General features: G+C 38.4%; 1 protein-coding gene across 3 annotated transcripts in view; it reads left to right on the top strand.

Moving 5' to 3' along the window:
- Positions 1-18,331, top strand: part of MAN1A2 (mannosidase alpha class 1A member 2) — a 142,017-nt gene that overhangs the window by 16,029 nt on the left and 107,657 nt on the right. For 2 of the 3 annotated variants that reach the window (XM_069785922.1, XM_069785923.1), the window contains exon 2: positions 14,052-14,307. The exons of the other annotated variant lie outside the window; for it this stretch is intronic. In XM_069785922.1, the coding sequence (XP_069642023.1) occupies positions 14,052-14,307 (256 nt within the window). The remainder of the gene's footprint in view (positions 1-14,051; positions 14,308-18,331) is intronic. 3 annotated transcript variants of the gene reach the window in all.

Below are 18,331 nucleotides of genomic sequence, written 5' to 3'. Positions count from 1 at the left end.
TCATATGAAATCCTTTTGACTCACAGTATAAGTGCTATATATATATATTTGGTTTTTTCCCCTGAAATAAGTAAGGAGTGTGTTTAACAACGGAACATTGCCTGCGGCTCCTGTCCTGTCTGGGTTTTTCTCACAACTTGTCACAAAATACCTTCTGAAAGCTATTGATATTCTGAGACTGAGTTAAAATTAATTTTTTTTTCCGTTGTTGCCCCATAATTCTTCCAGTTTCCATGAAGCAGGACTACATTTTAAACTGCTGCCACATAGAGGGAAGGGAGTGCTGGGGAGTGGTGTGATCCTGGCAGTCCTGCGGTGCAAAGAGCTGATCTGTGTCTTTCAGATAAATTAAATGCTGCTCCCATGCCACAGCAAGGCTAATTGACTAGCACTGATGCTGTATTAGCCAGGAGGGTTATGCATAACTGTTTCTTGGTGGTGAGAGGAGCAAGTCAAGAGAAATTGCTGTAGAACTGTGTTTGGACTAAGCTGCACACCCCTAGTAGTATTGTTCCCCTGTAACGAAGAGCTTATATCAGTCTCGTGGTAGATGGCACGGTTTTCCTCCTCCTCTTCCTCTTCAATCTCTTTGCCATACAACATTTTAGTGCATGGCTTATGGTACCTTGCATGTTGACTACCATTCTTATTTTAAATACACTTATTTTTAATAGAGGTATCAATTTACCATATAGCTATGTGGTAACAATTATAGGTGGAGGAGGAGATAAATCTGAGCAGTACGCCTGAACTTCCAATACGATATTTAAAGCACTCTTGCTTCTGGGATGTGCAAAGCAACTCTGGCTGGGCAAGTTAAAATAGCATTATGGAAATGTGGTAGCTTCCATCAACAGAACATCTGTGTGAGGGTAGTCACTTTGTTAGAGCTCTGTAGGACCTGCCAGGGGGTTTCCCGTGCAGAAAAGTCTAGTACCATCTGCTTACCTGAAAGTTTGCCATCTCTGAGTCTACATTATACACTATTTGCTACTTTCACTTTGCAGTGGCCTTTCTCTCTTTATGTGTATTTTTGCTGTCAACTTATTTTATATTTGAACAATTGAGAGTTTTGGGGCTAAGACTATCTAATATCATGGCTATTGCCTTAAATTGCTAACTTTCTCCAGCTGTTTTTCTTCAGTCTGTGGGAGTCTTGTGGCTTACTGCTGGAGATCAGGCTGTGCAGAAGACTCATGGTATAAAAGGAGGGAGCTACCATACTTGCTGCGGTACCCCTTTTGAACACAGACATCAGGAAGAGGACATTGCTTCAGTTAATACAATTCTCATTTTTCCAGTATAGGGGGTGGAAAAGGGAAAAAAGTACCTGATTAGGAACAGGAATTTGGAGGAGGAAATTGAGCCGGGGCCTTGGTTGTGGTGAGGAGCAGCAATTAATTTGTTTCTTTGGAACCTGGAGATGGGAACTGCACACAGAGCAAAATAAAAGGGGGTGGGATGACTGTGAAATAGTGCCTTTTGCTTTCTGCCCCTTTTTCCCTAAGTAGAAAAAGATCAACATTGTTCGTCTGAGGTATCAGAAGAGGCATTGGCTGAGTGAACTTTCAAAGACTAATCAGAGTGGCCTTGGGGAGAGGAGACACTTGAAGCAAGTTGGTGCTCAGTAAGGCATAAATAACATTTGGGATGGTGGGGAGTGACTCTTACCTGATGGAGGAAGCCGTATCATTGGGATAAACTAGAGGAGAGGAAACCATATGGCTGAGTGAGGGGATAGAAGTGATGGTAGAGGAGGGAATGACTGTGGGTAATGGCCATGTGAGTTTGTATGCAGAAAACATGGTCCTTGTAGCTTGGGCTCTAATTTAACATCCCTGAACATGCAGGTCTCTAACACCTGATGCTCATGTCCTGTTCTGCTGTGTCCCCAGCCATTTAATCTTGCCTATATCCTTGCCCCAACAGCAGTGTTTGGGCAGTCAGCCAGTTAGGAGACCTGATTTGGCCTGAAATGATCAGTGATTTTTTCAGCTGGCTCAGCTCACCACTGGCTGACTGGCTTGTTGCCTGGACTCCTGAGTACCAGCATAAGGAGCAAGGGAGCTTGCTTTTGCAGGGCAACTAAAGCCCTGAAACTTAAAAGAATGATTTGCACAGAGCTGGTGACCGATACAAGGAATATAGACTTAAAATATCCTTTATTATGTAAACCAATATTCCAGCTATTATTGTTGATCGTATTAATGCTGTGATCATACACAACCAATCTGTAACCAAATAAATCAGCAGCATGTGTGGACATACAAGCATCTTTCACATGCTAGTTGACTTCTTTCTACAGAACCACTAATTTTCCAGCCATCAGTGACTCACTGCAGCAACACCAGGGAGGCTGCATTCCTGTGCGCTGTCTGGCTGGTGATCAGGAGAGGGGACCTGTGCTGATGGTGGGCAACTCTTACTCATCCAGGGATATTCTCTCACCAGTCCACGCAGGTGGACTTCTCTACGTGGGGCAGATGGTGAAGGCAGTGTCATCTCCTCTCCGACTGGAAGTTGGGTCTGCAGATGGGTCTCCTCTGAGTTTGTCAGAAGAACTTCCCAAAGCTTAACCTGCCACGGCTCATGCTTGCATTGGTGATGTCTGCTCTAGATGGTGTGTGGGCTGTCCAGTCAGTTTGTTTATCTCACCATGGTTTCATCCAGTTGTCCTCAGTTTCCAGCAGATCCTTGCCTTTTACTGTTGGCTTTGACTGTTTACCTCAGAGCTCTACAGTTAAATTTTATTTCTTGTTATACCAGTCCCCTTAAAGCTACAATTTACACATTTGTCTCTGGCAGGCTCTGTTACTGGAATGCTGTGTGGACTAATCTGTAGAGAGAAGATTGCTCCTGCTTCTTTACCCATGGTAGCTTTGGGTGTCATCCGACCCCACCATCAGCTAATTCAGGGAGCTAAGTCCATGCAAAAAAGCTCAGAACAAACAAATGCCCAGGAGAGCACTACGAAGCCCCCAGATAGTCTAACTGTGTTAAGACCCTCAATCAGTTCACCAGCCACTGACAAGTGCCAGAGCTGGTGCAAGGCTGAGTGGGACCTTTCACTTGGCAGTAGCTAGGTATTAATCAGCTTAAATATAATGTGAAACTGTAGCTGAAGTCTTTTTTTTTTTTTCCTGCTGCAAGCTGATATGTGTGAAACCCTGTCAAGGTATTTTTCCTCTTCCTCTGTTGTTGACCTACATAGTAACTGATAGCAGGAGTCTGTCATCCTCTATGAGTGCAAATGGTGGAGTCTCTAATGGGTGTAAATCTCCAGCCTTAACCATTTTGTATCACTAGGACATTAAAGTGATTTTCATAATTTTTAGTGATTGCTGCTTCTTAGTTTCCTTAAACACCCCCTACCCCCAAACACAATTCTATACAGCAAAAAATTTTTGGCGCACCTTTTTTCTTTTCTAGTGTCCCAAGCTCTGTTCTTAGGGTTACTTACTTGACACTTTCAAAAGTCAGCCTAATATTACTGCTCACAGTAATATTTTTTTCTGATTGTTATTTGAAACTAAATGAAACTTTGAAGCTCTGTTCTTAACAAAATAAAATCAAGTTAATTATAAAAGTGGGTTAACAGAGGTGTTCGCTTTTTAATTGTGTTGCTTGAAAAGTCGTCTTGGTCTGTTTTATGGTTTGCTTGGTCTTTTTTTCAAAACAAGAGTAGATCAGGGGTTATCTTCTTTCTACTGTTGTTCTTCCTGGACTCACACGTTTAGTGTGGGTGTTTTGGTGGGTTTTTGGGGGGGGCAAATTCTTTTCAAGTATGTCCCCTCTTGTTCTTTCATTTTAGAACAAGCTTATAATGTCTACATGGAATGTTGCAGAAGCATCATCTGTCCTACCACATGTGGAGAGTGAGGCTATCCTGGTATATTAAGTATTTAATATGTTTATATTTAGCACTTCCCATTGCAAGGAATTAATGCAGCTTTCTCTGTGACATTCTTACACAGTGATTTCAGCAAGCCTTTGATATCTGCTGGAGAAAAGTTTTCAAGCTATATCTTGTGAAGGTAAACAGCTGAAGTCCTGTTTCTCTTGCTTAAATGTTCTCTCATATATTGCTGTTTCTCTGCCTCAGGTGAAATGTTAGAAAACTCTTCGTAGCTTATTAGTCAAACTAATATCACATGTTCTGTTACTGAGCTGAACTATCTGGACAAGAGCATGCTGTAATCAATAGATGTGCTAAGAAATTCCTTTTCTTTACCATGTGGGTATGCAGAAGGAAAAGGAATTTCTCAGCTGGTTAAGGCTCCTACTTAAAACTTGTTCAGTTTCTGGAGGCTGTTTGGGTCCTTTCAGTCACTCCTGAAGATTTTCTGCATGCCTCCAGGAACCTTTTTTCCTCTTCTGGGAGTATCATGTGCGAAAGGGGGATTTGTAATTCTGGGGCAAAGAAGATCAGGAAAGAAGGGAGAGCAAGGATGCCGTGTGTGATGCACATATATGATTGGAGTTCCATTGTTGTCACTTCGTTCTTGTTTCTGTCCCCATCCCCTCCCAAAATTCCTGGACAAATGTAAGGTTATGAACCCAGCATTCCGTCTTGGCACAACTCTCAGGCAACGTAGCTAGTACAGAGGGTGAAGGAGTAGCAAGTCAGCACTGTAGTGCTGAAGACATAGTGCAAGTTTCCCTAGAGCATATACTGAAACAGTTGCTGGTGGTGTACAAAAAGGGACCCATAATTCATTTTCTTTAGGTAAAAAATTATCTAAGAATTATATTTTTGAGAAACCAAAACTTTTCATTCCAGAGAATGTTAAAATGTTAAGTAGTGTATGAAGTGCCAGTTCTACACTTGCACATGCACCTTTAATATGGCTCTTCATGTGTTCAGAAGGGTGAGAATTAAGGTGTAACAGAAACCAGTGATCTCATTGGTTTTCAGGTGTTTGAATCTATAAAACTAGCCACCTAAGTCCGGCTAGCTTCAGGATTCTGTTTAATATTGGGCAGCTTAAGTAGGACTGTGGTTTTCTGGGGAAAAAGTTGCTATCAATGCAGGTTTGTTTTTATCATTGTGAAAAATGAGTGTTTACAAATACTTAATTTTGTGTAGAATAAAGAAAAACAACTGCTGTAAAGATTGTAGCATGATGACCTGTGAGAAAGATGAGCTTTGAGTGGTATGGAAAATACAGAAATGCTTCAGACTCTGCAGCAACTTTTGTGATATATGCCAAATTGTAGAATGCACCAGTCTTATTTTCCTTCCTGGCTTGTGTTGCTGGGTTTGTCTCTTTGTTTTTTTTTTTTTTCCTATTGGAAACTTAGTTTTTGGCAGTAGTAGCAGACTGGACATAATATTTAAGAGCTTGCTGCTGTGTAATGGGAGTGCTCTGGTTCCTTTTATTTCTGCTCGAGCATATGCTTCAGTATCTGATCTGTGCCATCAGCATCAGCAGGACTGCTTTGTCCTATATCTAAATGTGCTTATTTGTAAGATGCCTTCTTTAATAGGAAGCAGAGATGATGCATTGCTCTTGCATGAGAACCCAGTTCATTGCTTTCTCAGTATCACAGGACCAGCTATATATTATTCTTCCTTGATCAAACTGTCTTTTATAGCAATAAATAATATAGTAAGATGTTTGTCTGTACTGTCCTAGACTTGACTGTGGAGAGTAGAGTGTAAATACATTGCTACATATATATCTAAACTTGTACAACAGCAGTGTTTTCAGCAACCTAGAGTGATACCTGGATACCTAGAGTGGTTTGTAGTAGAAAATTCTGTGTTTCGACATTGTTAATTGTAGTAGGCTTCTGCAATTTTGAATTAAAATTATCCTACTAGCGTTTGGTGCTGTTTGAATACTACATCAAAATAAACTCTCTATTTCCAGTTTGTTCTTACTATCTTGCTAATTTCTAACTTTTTATCCTACCCAATTCTCTTGTTCAATATAGATTTCTTTTTCTGTTTTTTATTCCTATAGTCTATATTATTTTTCACTCCTGCTTCTTGTAAAGTTCTTCCATCTTCATTACTAAGAAAAAAAAAAAAAGAAATCTGTCTCATTGGGGTACTAATTGGAAAGGAAGATATGATGCTCCAGTCAGTATGGTGCTGGGAGACAGGAACCTATTTTAAATGCTTTTACACAGGGCCAGTAGCAACATTATTCTCATTCAGGCTTCCTGATAAAACATGAAGAGATCTTAAATTTCATAACCTTTTAGTAAGACTTAGGCTTTTCAGTGTCCTTTTCTAGAAGTAAGATTGATTCCTAAAAAAAAATAATATTTTTTTCCTCTATATTAGCATTGTAAGTGCTTTGACAATCAAATTTAAGACCTTGTTCTGCAGAGTCTTAATATTCTGCACAGAAGTAATTAGCTGCAGCTGTTAAATGAAGTTTCTTTAATCAGCAAAAATTCTGAAATAATGCCTGCTTTTGATTATATGTTAGTGCTGTGAGGCAAATGTAATTGTATTCTCTTTTATATCGTATAAGCAGAAAGGATCTAAATGAGATGTGTTTGATAGAGCTGTAGTGATTGAAAACTCAACATTGTTGAACTTTATGCATCTATTGCTTTTCCTAACGAAGTGTTTTCGTACCTGAATGACATTAAGACACTAAAAACTGAATGAGTTTGCTTATATGTAGTTGAAAACTTGTAAAGTGTTATGTGTAATTTATATTTTTATTTGCTCCTCCCTAATGAAAGTTGCATTCGTTGCTGTTGTAGTCTTAAAGTATCATATTTCTTCCTGAAATAGCTGATCTGCTTCTTCTGAAAATCTGTTTCAGCTGATACTGTAACTACAAAACTAAGAAATTTCATATGAGCTTAAAATGCTTACGTAGTCTCTAGTGACCCTTCTTAGCATTGACAAATGCCTGGCTGCTAATATGAATGCAGCTGTTGGAGTGTTTGCACAAAGGATCTACCTTTCCTTCATAGTAAAACTGAAGTTGACTATACTAGCTATGGCAGTGCTTGCAGGTCCCAAGAAAGCCATTAACTTGAGCTTGGCACCCTCCTTTTTTGAGTTGACACTTGGGATTACATGGCTGCTGTAGACAGAGGTGAGGAACACATTCCTTTGCTAATGGTCACAGCACTTGACAAAATCTCAAGATAAATTTTCCCAATTCTGCTCATGTTAACATTCATAACATGGAAGCAAATAATTCCTGAAGGATGACCCCTTGTCTGCATGTCTTTTTTTTTTTTTTCCTCTTCAGAAGTTACACATATTCTACATTTGATAGTGGAATCTGTACTGGTTTGTTCTGAACTGGAAGCTATGTTTTGTACTTTTTATTATTGTAGTAAAAGAAAACAAGAGATGTCTTATATGCTAATGCACTTTGTTAATGAAGTATTTAATTGGGTGTATTACCTTACGATGATTTATGAAGATTCTGGCTACATTCCAAAATCTTATAAAAGATACTTAACAATACTAAGGAATTTTTTGGCTTGTAGTTTTGTGGCGGGCTTGGTCTTCATCATAAGGGATGTGCTTCAACTCTTCACTCCCTTCTGCAAGTTCTATGTGCCCATTCAATCTGTGTTTTTGAAATTCTCTCTAAATATATTCCCCAAGGGTTTCACTTGTCCTCATTCCAGAGCTGCTTCCAAAGGCCCTGCCTAAATTACAAGACAAAGGAAAACAATTGGGTAGAGACAGATACAGGAGTAACAAGCAGCAGTGGCCTTTAATGATCAGCATGGAAATCTGTGAATTAACATATCAGACATCTAGAAGTGGCCATGTTTTCTTTGTTATACCTAGAAAAACACATATAATGAATTGCATGTTTTGCAGAAAAAAATACTGAAAGGCAATGTAAGGTTGCAAGTAGTTAAGTGGATTGTCTTCCTAACAGAATTGCTGGATGAACAGAACAAGATCCAGCTCTGAGGGCTTCTAACTGTATGGGTTAAGAAAGACTGCATTTAAAATACGTGGAAGTTAAGCAGAAAAATTTAGGTGTAGTCACGTTCTAGGAAATGGGAAGAATGCCCAGACACTGGCAATCTGGGCAATGGAGAAGTTTCCACTGCTGAACAAAAGATGTGGGAGGAAGATTAAAAGTTAAGTTACAGTTCATTTTGCTTGAAGGTGACACCCAGCTATCTACAAAGAAATGTCAGAGACTGAGGTTTTGGTTTAGACAAGAGAGCAGATCTGCAATAGGATCTGTGAGGTGCCGTCATAGAGATGAGAGTTTTGAGAGCAGTGGCGAAGGTGGCTGAAGGCCCAGATTCGTGGTCTAAGACTTGGCAGCAAAAGGAATCAATTAGGGACATCATTATTGCATGTAAGCGGAAGGAAATTTTGTTTGGAGGAGGTCTACATGGAATTTAAGAGGGGGTATTTAGGATTAAAGGAGAGTGCCTGTGTCAGTGAGTTAATTCTCTCCTCTCCCTGGCGTGGCCTGAAGAAGTTGAATGATGCAAGTGAGGAGGACTGGTGTTCAGAGTGGCAGCCATGCCTTTCTAGAAGACCAAGGAAGCAAGCTAGCAGAGCCCCGAGTTGGTACTAATAATAGTAAAGGAAGGCAGGAAACAGGAACATGAAAAAGGTCAAGGGGAAGTGTGATGGCAAAAGGAAAAACTTCTGAAACTTGATGGAGAGGGATAAGAGGACTTGGATAAGGAGTCTGTCTCATGTTCCTTGCGTTTGCGGAGCAGTACCCATGTCATATGCAAATCTAACCACTTGCTAGAAATAAATTCCACTGTCACCTTTGTCTAAAAGAAACCACTCAAAGAATCTGCAATTTGGGTTAATATTCTGGACAATGAGGGGCAGTATATATATCTCTAGTGTCCTTGTGTGTCATGAATGTATCTTCCCCAATACTAGGAGAACATGATGGGGTTGTAGTATGTGTGGATGTTATAAAATCGTGTATGCTGCAAGACTGGAAGGAAAAGCAACTTTTGTAGTTAACATGTGAAATGTTTTTAGGCACTGACTCCCAAAGATTTTTTTCTTTTTTTTTTTTTTTTTAATTAGTGCCTACCTTTTTGTTTCACTGTGTCTCTGAAAGTAGCCTCTGGTTGAAGATTAAACTTGACAAAAGGGTAGAAGTTCAGAATTTCTGCACAGGGGTTTGTTTCTGGGTGACACTTACACAAATCTTTGTGTACCTTAACAGTTTTGTATATCTATCTGCTGAAAATCCAAATGATAATAAGCTGCTTGTCCTTTTGCTATAGTGACCCAGTGCTCTGCTTTTTAGTGTGAGAGAACAGTTGCTGGTGGCCAGTTTTCTTGACTCCATTCTAATTTTTATTTTCTTTTTTGATCTCGAATCTTACGAAGAAGTTTGAAAGCATTTTTGGTTTTTTGCAATTCAGTTTCTAGAGAGCCTGTTGTGTCACAGCAGATAGGAGAGACGTTAAGTCATTGTCTTGGCAAGTGAAGCTTTAGTAGCTGCTAAGTTCAGAAGGCTCACTACTGGGTGCATAATTAAAGCACATTAAGTTTTGGTTAGTGATTCGGTTATTGAGTGTTATAATTTGTGGTCTTTTCTGAATGACACTTAGTTTGTGGATGCTTTGAGAGTATACAGTGTTCCTGCGTAAGCAGCTGGAATAGTTAATCACAGTGTTTAAAAAAACTTGCACCTGTTTCTAGTTTCAGATTCTAATTATTAGGTCTATTTATGGTTCTTGCTGGCAAAAATAGTCTAATTACAGATTCTTTTATTAATATTGCTTGTTTTGAAGTAGCTACTGCTGTAGTTTCATGGTACTTGAACCTCTGTCTTGAGACTTTAGAGTAAGTTGTTGGGGTAACTAGAAGGAAGCAGCAGCTTTCTGTTAGGTAAGGTTTTTGAAGATGTACTCAGAATACTCTGTTTTAAGAGTTTGCTTATGTTGCCTAGAAGTGGGGTGGGTAGTTGGATAGGGAAACTGTTTGACACATTTTGGTATATGTGTTTATGCTGGGATTCTTTCCATTCTTGTATTTTTAGATTGAGTATTTGAATGTAGGGCTATCTGTGTGCATTAAACTGTTGCTGACTCTTTCTTATGCTGGATGGGGAGCTTGTTGGTGTTTGGGTGTGACTTGGGGGGGGTGTGTGTGTGTGTCAGCTGCTCACACATTTCCAGTCTTCTCATTCTCTTAACTTTATTCTGTATTTTCGCTTAGTTCTTGTTGCTTAAGAACTCAGAAGAAACATGTGGTGTTGGTATTTAGGGGTGTGCTTTTTCTTCCATTAGGGTCATATACTTGAATATATTTGGTAAAACATGTCTTCAGCTGGAATGTAGAATATGACATTTCTTGTAGCTCATGCTGTCCATCATTGGTAATTGCATAGAGAATATCTGTCTGCAGAAGAAGCTCTTGTACTATCTCCTGTAAACTCCCTCAAATACCTCTTGACCTTTCTCTTCATCTTACTGTTTTCTTATGTTTGTCTCAGAATGTCATTTCCTGGAAGACTTGGAGCTGATCATACAGTTAGCGCTAGAATTTTTCATCTCTATTGAGTTGCTGTGTATTTTCTTCAAATATTTACGTATTCTGCTGAGTGACTGAAGGAAAGTAGACTGTCATTCAAACCTCTTTAATGACTCTAATTGGATTATAGTGCTGTAGAAATCAACAGCTTTTGTATGTTTATATAGTGGTTCCTGCAGTGTAAACAGACGTGAATTCAAAACTTGTTTTCCAATTTATGGCTGTTTCATGCAGTTTGAATCTAGAAATAGATGAAGTTGCTAGAGTGATGGAGCTTTTATTATTACTGTTGTATGCAGCACCTGGGACTGAAAATTTAAAGGAAAGGTAAAGGCAAAATCTTCATGGCACTTGATTTTGATGGTGCAAAACCATGAAGGTGTACAAACCACATCACCAGTGACTCATTTTAGTGACTCAGACTCACTATAACACTCAAACATCATTAATCTTTTTCACACGAGATCGTGTTTGGGGACATGCATGTTAACCATGGGTTTTACCAAAACCATTTCTATTTATGAATAAAGCAGACTCGTTGTAAACCATCCTCTTCAAATTAGGTTAATGTGAATATACCTTGAACATCTTTTTATTGAGGTCTGAGATACATTGTTACCCTGTTTTCCTAAAATTCCAGTTTTTTCATGGTTGATCCTTTGCAAAAAGAATTTCAACATCTGTTAACAAAACATTAGTAGATCTAGTCAGAAAGTAAAGGCTGTCACTTGCCTCCAGGAAACCGAGTTCTGAAAATGAGAAACACCTCTAAAATACATTATCCTCACACTGAAGTATTTTGATTCTTCCTATTTCTCATTCTCTGTAAGCCATCTCTTTGGCTCCTGTACAGCGTGCTGTCTCTTGGTGAGAACATGACTGCGGGGAGTGATGTCTTGTTCTGGTGACCTTGTTCTCATTCTCTCCAGCTGCATCTTACGCAGAGCCCTCTCCTAGCCTTGGAAAAGCTTTCCAGACTACAAATCTATGGTTTCAAATTTTTCAGTTGATAGTAGTTTTCAGCTGCTTTTGTTATTGAATTGAGCACATTGCTGCCACAATAGAATGTGAGTAACTTTTACAGGAATACAGGAAAGTTATCTTCCCCCCATAAATGGGTCACAGTAGAAGTAAAAGTTATCCTAAATGGTATTACTTGTATTTTTCACTCTTTAGACTAGTCTTTCACCACCTTGAAAGTTGTTTCTTTGCTCTACAGTTGAAGGAGAGAAGGACTGTTACTGTTCAACAGTGTTAAAATGAGCTTGGATTTGATAGTCAAAGTGAGGAGCTCAGTCCAGTTTTTATTGTTAGGGAGAAACATGGATGTGACGTGGGTCACACTGAGAAAAGCGGCTGAAGAACTTCAGTTTGAATGCCTTTTAGTCAGTGCATCTGTTAAAACATTGCATTGTATTTCTGGTACTGAAATATTGAAAGGTAATAATGCTACTATAACTTTTTAAAATGCAAACCTAATAGCACTTAAGAAAAATGTAAGGGCTAATAATCTTTGTGTAACAATATATTTTGCTGAGAGCATTTATGTTGTAGTACCGTGGTTTTCCCCCTGCATGCTATGCACATTGGCCTGTAAACTGGGAAGTTATTTTCTGGATGACATCAAGTGATGTTAGACTTTGTCAAATTGAGAAGAAAACACGTGCCTAAAAAAAGTCTCTATTTGAGCTTTTGAGTCCAAGCTAAAGACTGGAGCAAAGAAGTGTATAAATTTTAACTTTAAAATATACTGGATGTTTATGAGATAGCAGTCAGGGCTAGCGCACTGGGGGTTTGAACTGTGCATTTCTGGAACTAAAAGCTTAATTTATTGCACTTTGACTTAAAATCAACTCTCCTTAGGCAGAGGACTGTAACTGTTATAAACCTTGCAGGAAATGGACCAGTCTGGTGGGATTGCTCTGATAGTATTGTATCATAACTCTGTGTAAGTTATTCGTTACTAGCTTCATTCTTTGACCTTTCTTTGTAAAGGTGAAGCAGTGCTCTATAACAGATGTGACATGATCTTGATCTGTGAGATTAATAAAAACAGTTCTATTATACTTGCAAAGCTCAGTAAGATCTGTCCATATCTCCAGATATTCCAACACAGCACCCCAGTGAGTTACTTAAAATTTGTTTGAATCTTTGGAAATGTTACCCGTTTATCATAGACTTTGTCAAATGTTTCTAATAACCTTTGTAGGAAAAATATCCCAATTTAAATACATAGATACATTCCTGTATTTATTGTCAATGTTTGGTTAACAGTTGTCAATCTCGTGTTTATTTTTGTCTGTAAACTTTGGATTGGCTTTTAGTTGCAGTTGGACTAGATGACTGCTGTAGGTCCCTTCCAGCTGAACTCTTCTATTCTAATTCTCACATACCAAATGGTGGTTGTTCCTTTTCATTGGTATGTTTTCAGTATAGTGGAAAAAACACATGATATGGGTCAAGTCTCTCAGTTCCTCCTAAAAGCAGTTATGCCAAGCTTGGCATTTCATATATGGTTTGCTGCTTGCCGCCTTTCCTTTCCATTATCCACTGTCTTCTCCTTAATGCTCTGGGGAGAAAGTATTTTTGCCTGGGGGAGAAACAGGGAGGGAGTGTGTGTTTTGTAACTAGTGCTTGTTTTAAATCCCTGCAACTATTTTGGCTCACATTAGTCATTGAGCAACTCCATATTTTAAAGAAGCTTGAAAAGGTTGTGTTATATTGGGAGTCTGATGTGTATCTTTCTGATGCCTTGAAATGTTTTAGGACTGGAATGGGCCATTTTTGTCTGTTGTTAGAATAACCTCTTGTTTAACCCAGGCTTTAAAACAGCAGTCTTCGTTTTGTGTGTGAACCTCAGAACTTTTACTAATCATTAAAGATCATGATGGAAAATTGTGCTTAGAAACAAGATGATGTTGGTTTTATTGACAGTGAGTTTCAAAATCATGCTTTACTAAAAGCTCTTACGTTCCTAAATGGCTTTATAATTAACTCTGCATTTAGCTTGTGAGGTTTATGGACCGTACTGATTGGAACAATGAGTTCTGAACTGAAGACAAAACATGCTGTGGTGGGGTTTGCAGCCCTTGCAGCTTACACCTCATTATTAATAAAAGTACTGGCTGCGATTTTATTTTTTTTTTTCAGTAGTTACTTCAATCTTGAGAAGTTGTGTACTATGTATTTATTGTACAGAAGGCAAGGAAGAGCCCTTCTGATTTTATTTTTTAACTGAATGATTGCTCAACATGCCTCTGCATGTGTCCTCTAGTTGAAGAACAGATGTAGGGCTTTTCCTCTCTGAATTCTTGAGTAGGCAAGCAAAGGTGCTGAGACATAATCTAGAAAACCCTTCTGATATATTTTTCTACAATAGTGTTGTGGATGTGTGTGCTGTTCTTTTGGGGTTCATGGCAAAAATAGCGTAGGATTGTGTACTAACACAATTCAGTAAACTTGCCTGAATCATTAGAATTACTTAGAGTAAACTAACTTGGGATGTGGCTTCTGTTGTGAAGCTGCAGTTTGTTTATAAGCAATGTGTTTTTAGTAATGAGATGCTGACTAGCATTTGTGTCTCTAGAGAAGAAGAGGAACGTCTGAGAAATAAGATCCGAGCAGATCATGAAAAGGCTCTGGAAGAGGCTAAGGAGAAATTGAAGAAATCGCGTGATGAGATTCAAGCTGAGATTCAGACAGAAAAGAACAAAGTAGTGCAAGAGTTGAAAAAGAAAGACAGCAAGCCACTGCCCCCTGTTCCTTTACCAAACCTTATAGGGATAAACAGTGGAGAACCAGCAGACCCGGATATCCGAGAGAAGAGGAACAAAATTAAAGAGGTAAAGATGATGATGATGTGGTCCTACCCATTCTTGTATCTGATAGCAGTTATTTATACGGTGTTGCTGTTATGATTTATATTAGAAGAAAAACAGGACTAAAAATCTTTTTAATAAAAACCAGTAAGTGAAAAGTGCACATCCAGTATTAATGAACATCGCATGTTTTTTCCTGGTGTTGGGGTGTTAATAGTTCACTGGATAACAACTTAAAAATGATTTTAGGAATTTCTTCAACTTAGTGATACGGGTTCAAAGTGAGTTTGTCATTAACACATGGAACAGCAACAAGTGCATCTTTAAAGCAGAGCCTGACTTTGTCAGGTTCCCTTCAAAGAAAGGCATATGGTAGTGTGTCACAAGATATTTTTAAATGTTTAAAAAATGGATTGAAAAGATAGGGGAAAAAAATGACCTGCAGCTAAAATTTGCAAATTACCAAATTATCATATGCTTTTCAAATTAGGTTTTAAATGGGTCTAAAAAAACCTAGGAGTTCATTTAAGTAGATTGCCTCATTTACCTGTAAAACAGTCAAAATAAGATTTTGGCCTAGGCTTTTGGTTCTGTGGCAGCTTATGCTATGGGAATTGCTGTTTCTGGTCTTAACCTTTCTACTCCTGGTTGGCCGTGAGATTCATTGCCCTCTTTTGCCCTGGCAATGCCAATTATCACCAGGCATTTTTCTGAGTCTGTAGTTCTAACTAGTATGGCAGAAACATTGTACAGCCTTCTTTTTCTTTCCTGCAATCTTATTAGTTTTATGTCTAAAAATCGGGTTAGCAAGCAGGAATGGTTCAGGGCAGAGGTAGACAAGCACAGGCTCTGTAATTAAAGAACATCAAGGACCACAGCACTTAGTAGTTACATCAGCTAAATCTTCTTTTAAATTATAATCTGAGTTTAATTAGCTCATAAATCCAAACAAAAAAAGTCAGTCATACACCTGTCCTTGTAATAGGGAGGAGTTGCAGCTGGAGTATGTACCATGCTGTGGGTAGATCACCCAAGCTGGGATTTTACATTGAATATCAATGATGACTAGATGAAATCCACTCTTACCAAATAATGAACAACTGCTTATGATACATGAGTGATACAGCATGGAGCTGTACCACTATTTGAATCTCTCCAGTAGCAAATCTTTTCCTGCAAGATGTGCCTATTCTGTTAGTGACTACTGCAGAAGGACTTTTGCCTGGGAAGTTGTGTGTAGAATACTGGACCCCCTTGACCCTGCTTGGTTAGGGCTATTTCCCAAAGGAGAGCACTGGTTTGTGGATTTCAGAAGGTTCTGGTGCTTTTCAAAACTGTGTCCTCAAACATTTTCAGTGAGACTATACAGAGAATCTTGCTTTTCAAAATGTCTTCTGTAGGGTGGAGATGAACGGTGAATGGTATGGTCATGTAGTTGTCAGCACTTCTAATTTTAACTACAGATGACTGTATTTAAATACCTTTGAGTGTGCCACTGATGGATTTAATGGGTAGAATAAAATTGAGTTGACAAAGTAATGTGACAGTACTGAGTGCAGCTAACAATGAAGAACTAGCTGGAAGAAATAACTAAAGTTCCTATAGATCAAGCCTGAAATTGGAGGGAGGGTTGAAAATTAGTATTTGCATTTCTGAGGTTGTTTGGTCAGAATGTAGACTGAGAAGAGATGAGAAGCTATAGGTTAATACAGAATGACAATTTTCTTGGTGGCTTGAATAAGTAGTAAAGTTTGGACAATTCTTGCTGATCTAAATGTGAAGGTGCAGTAATTTGTGAGTAAGGAATCCAGGGTAGTTTGTGAGTAAGGATCACCAGGTAGTTGCTCTGGTGATCCTTAGCTACAGTTACCACAAATCTCACGCTGTAAAGGCTTACTCCTTTTTTTTTTTTTGGTGATCAGCCCGTGTGTGAGTCACACTGAGAAGCTGGTTTTTTTATTGCATAACTTGTTGATGAATCCTATTGTGGTTTCTGAAGTGTAGCTTTTCATAGCCAGACCGAAGATTTTATGGCACTATGTATTAGGTGGGTAAGTCCTTCAGCTAAGATAATCATATCTTTGTACTGAGCAGTCTTCAACAGTGTGACCACTGTGCTTGAACAGTCCAGGATCATACTAGCATGACTGAAATGTCTGTCTTTGTTGTGTGAATTGCCTTCATTGAGTCAGTCTTGTTAGTACTATAGCTACGAAGTGGTCTTGGGAATTTTTAATTTCTTTGATGTAGGACAGCAGATAATCACTTCTACAGCTAGATGCGTGAAAGCGTAGCATACAGGAGTGGAAGGTCTGCTAGTGAGAATGGACAAATGATAATGCTGAAGAACCTGTTGTTGGTACATTGTCATTTTTGTTTGGCCTCTGGGTCTACTTCTGGATTTTGGCATCTGCTACGTTGCAATGAATATAATGTGGCTGAGATAAAACATATTCATCTGACACTGTCGATATAACATTTTGCCTGAAACCTGTTCTTGACAGCATCAGATGTATCACAGAAGGCTGCAGTGATTCCAGAGATGCAAAGTGCATTTTGAAATACGCTATGATCGTTGCTGAGGTCTTCTCGCAGTTTGTTGTAACCAGTGTAGACAAATAGTCTTTGTAGATGAGAGAGATACTTAGCAAAAAAAGAACAAGTTCCGGGAGACAATATCTCTAACATAGGTCTACACCTAGTTTGTGTAGCATTTCTGACATGTAAGACATTATGGCTGCCTGGATTGAGACCAAAAATATAGCACAGGGAAGCTTCCAGCTCTTTGGAGGATATGCATATGTGGCTTCAGAATTCCAGGTGGTCCTGAGAAGCCATTTGGCTCATGCCTTGGTTTACTTTGAAGTGTCCTGATGCGTATTTGAGGAACTTCACTCTCACAGAACAGCTTTAGACTGCTTAAATTCACAAAATTAATTAATTTATACGGCCTATTTCACCTAATACCAAATGGTGAAAAACTATGTAGAATCAGGCTGACTGTTGGGGACAGTTTGTAACATGCACATGGCTTTCTACAATTGGGAGAAAGACTGGAAAGCTTTCAAATGGAATCTCAGTTCTATAATTTTTACAGAAAATTTACTACTATTTTTTCCTTCCAAAGATCAACTTGGTGAAGTCTTTAACAGATCCTTGTATAAAAAGTGGTTTTGCAGTACTTCAGTATTTTAAAAATACGTATTTTGATTTTTTTAAAAAAAAGTGCATATAAAAGTAAAAAAATCTGTGTAATGCTCTTGAGAGCTTTATAAAGCATTCAAAAGCTTTATATAATAGGAATGTTTACTGAGCACAGAGAGGGAGTCTTCATAAGGTCATGGAATAAACCAGGAGCAGAACCTACATCTCTTGTTTTTGTTTCAGTGTGTCTTTTGGTTCTGATGTTTATATTTAGTGTTACATTGTATTCTCAATTGTAACTAATTCACAGAATTGTATATATTGTCTATATTCTTCTAACAAGTTGTTATTTCAGTTATTTCAATAAGGACCACTTAGAAGTTGGCTGGTTCTTTTAGATGCACAGTAACAACTTTGAGAAGGAAAGGTTTTCCACCTGCTTACTGTACATCCAGTAATGCTTACTGCTTTCCACCTGCTTTGTAGCACTTCTCTAGTATATTAGCTTGCTGTTCTGGCTTTTAAAAAATGCTATGGTTTTTAATTAACTGGTATTTTAAGAATAAACGCATCTCAAAATTATTCTTGCTGTTACACTTTAGCTTTGGATTAATATTTTAGTGATTTTTTTTCATACTAAGTAAAAGATGAGAAAATGGTTTTGTAAGAGGGTGGATGTAACTTGTGTAATTTCCAGAAAAGAAATTAAGAACAAAACTCTTCTTTTGGAAGTCATTGGCTGCCTTTCCAAGTTAAATTAGATATAAATTGCATGAGCACTTGGAATTTTTGGCACTTAATTTCCATTATTATGTCCTTTAAATGGTGTTCAGAGTATTAATTTTTTTCTGCAGTTTAAGTGTAATCATTACATAGTGCTCTTTTTTTAACAAGTTTTGTTTCC

This window comes from Haliaeetus albicilla, chromosome 6 (assembly GCF_947461875.1).
Source record: "Haliaeetus albicilla chromosome 6, bHalAlb1.1, whole genome shotgun sequence".
NCBI lineage: Eukaryota > Metazoa > Chordata > Aves > Accipitriformes > Accipitridae > Haliaeetus > Haliaeetus albicilla.
The sequence above is the reverse complement of the archived record's forward strand: the minus strand, read 5'-3'. Positions and strand labels throughout refer to the sequence as shown.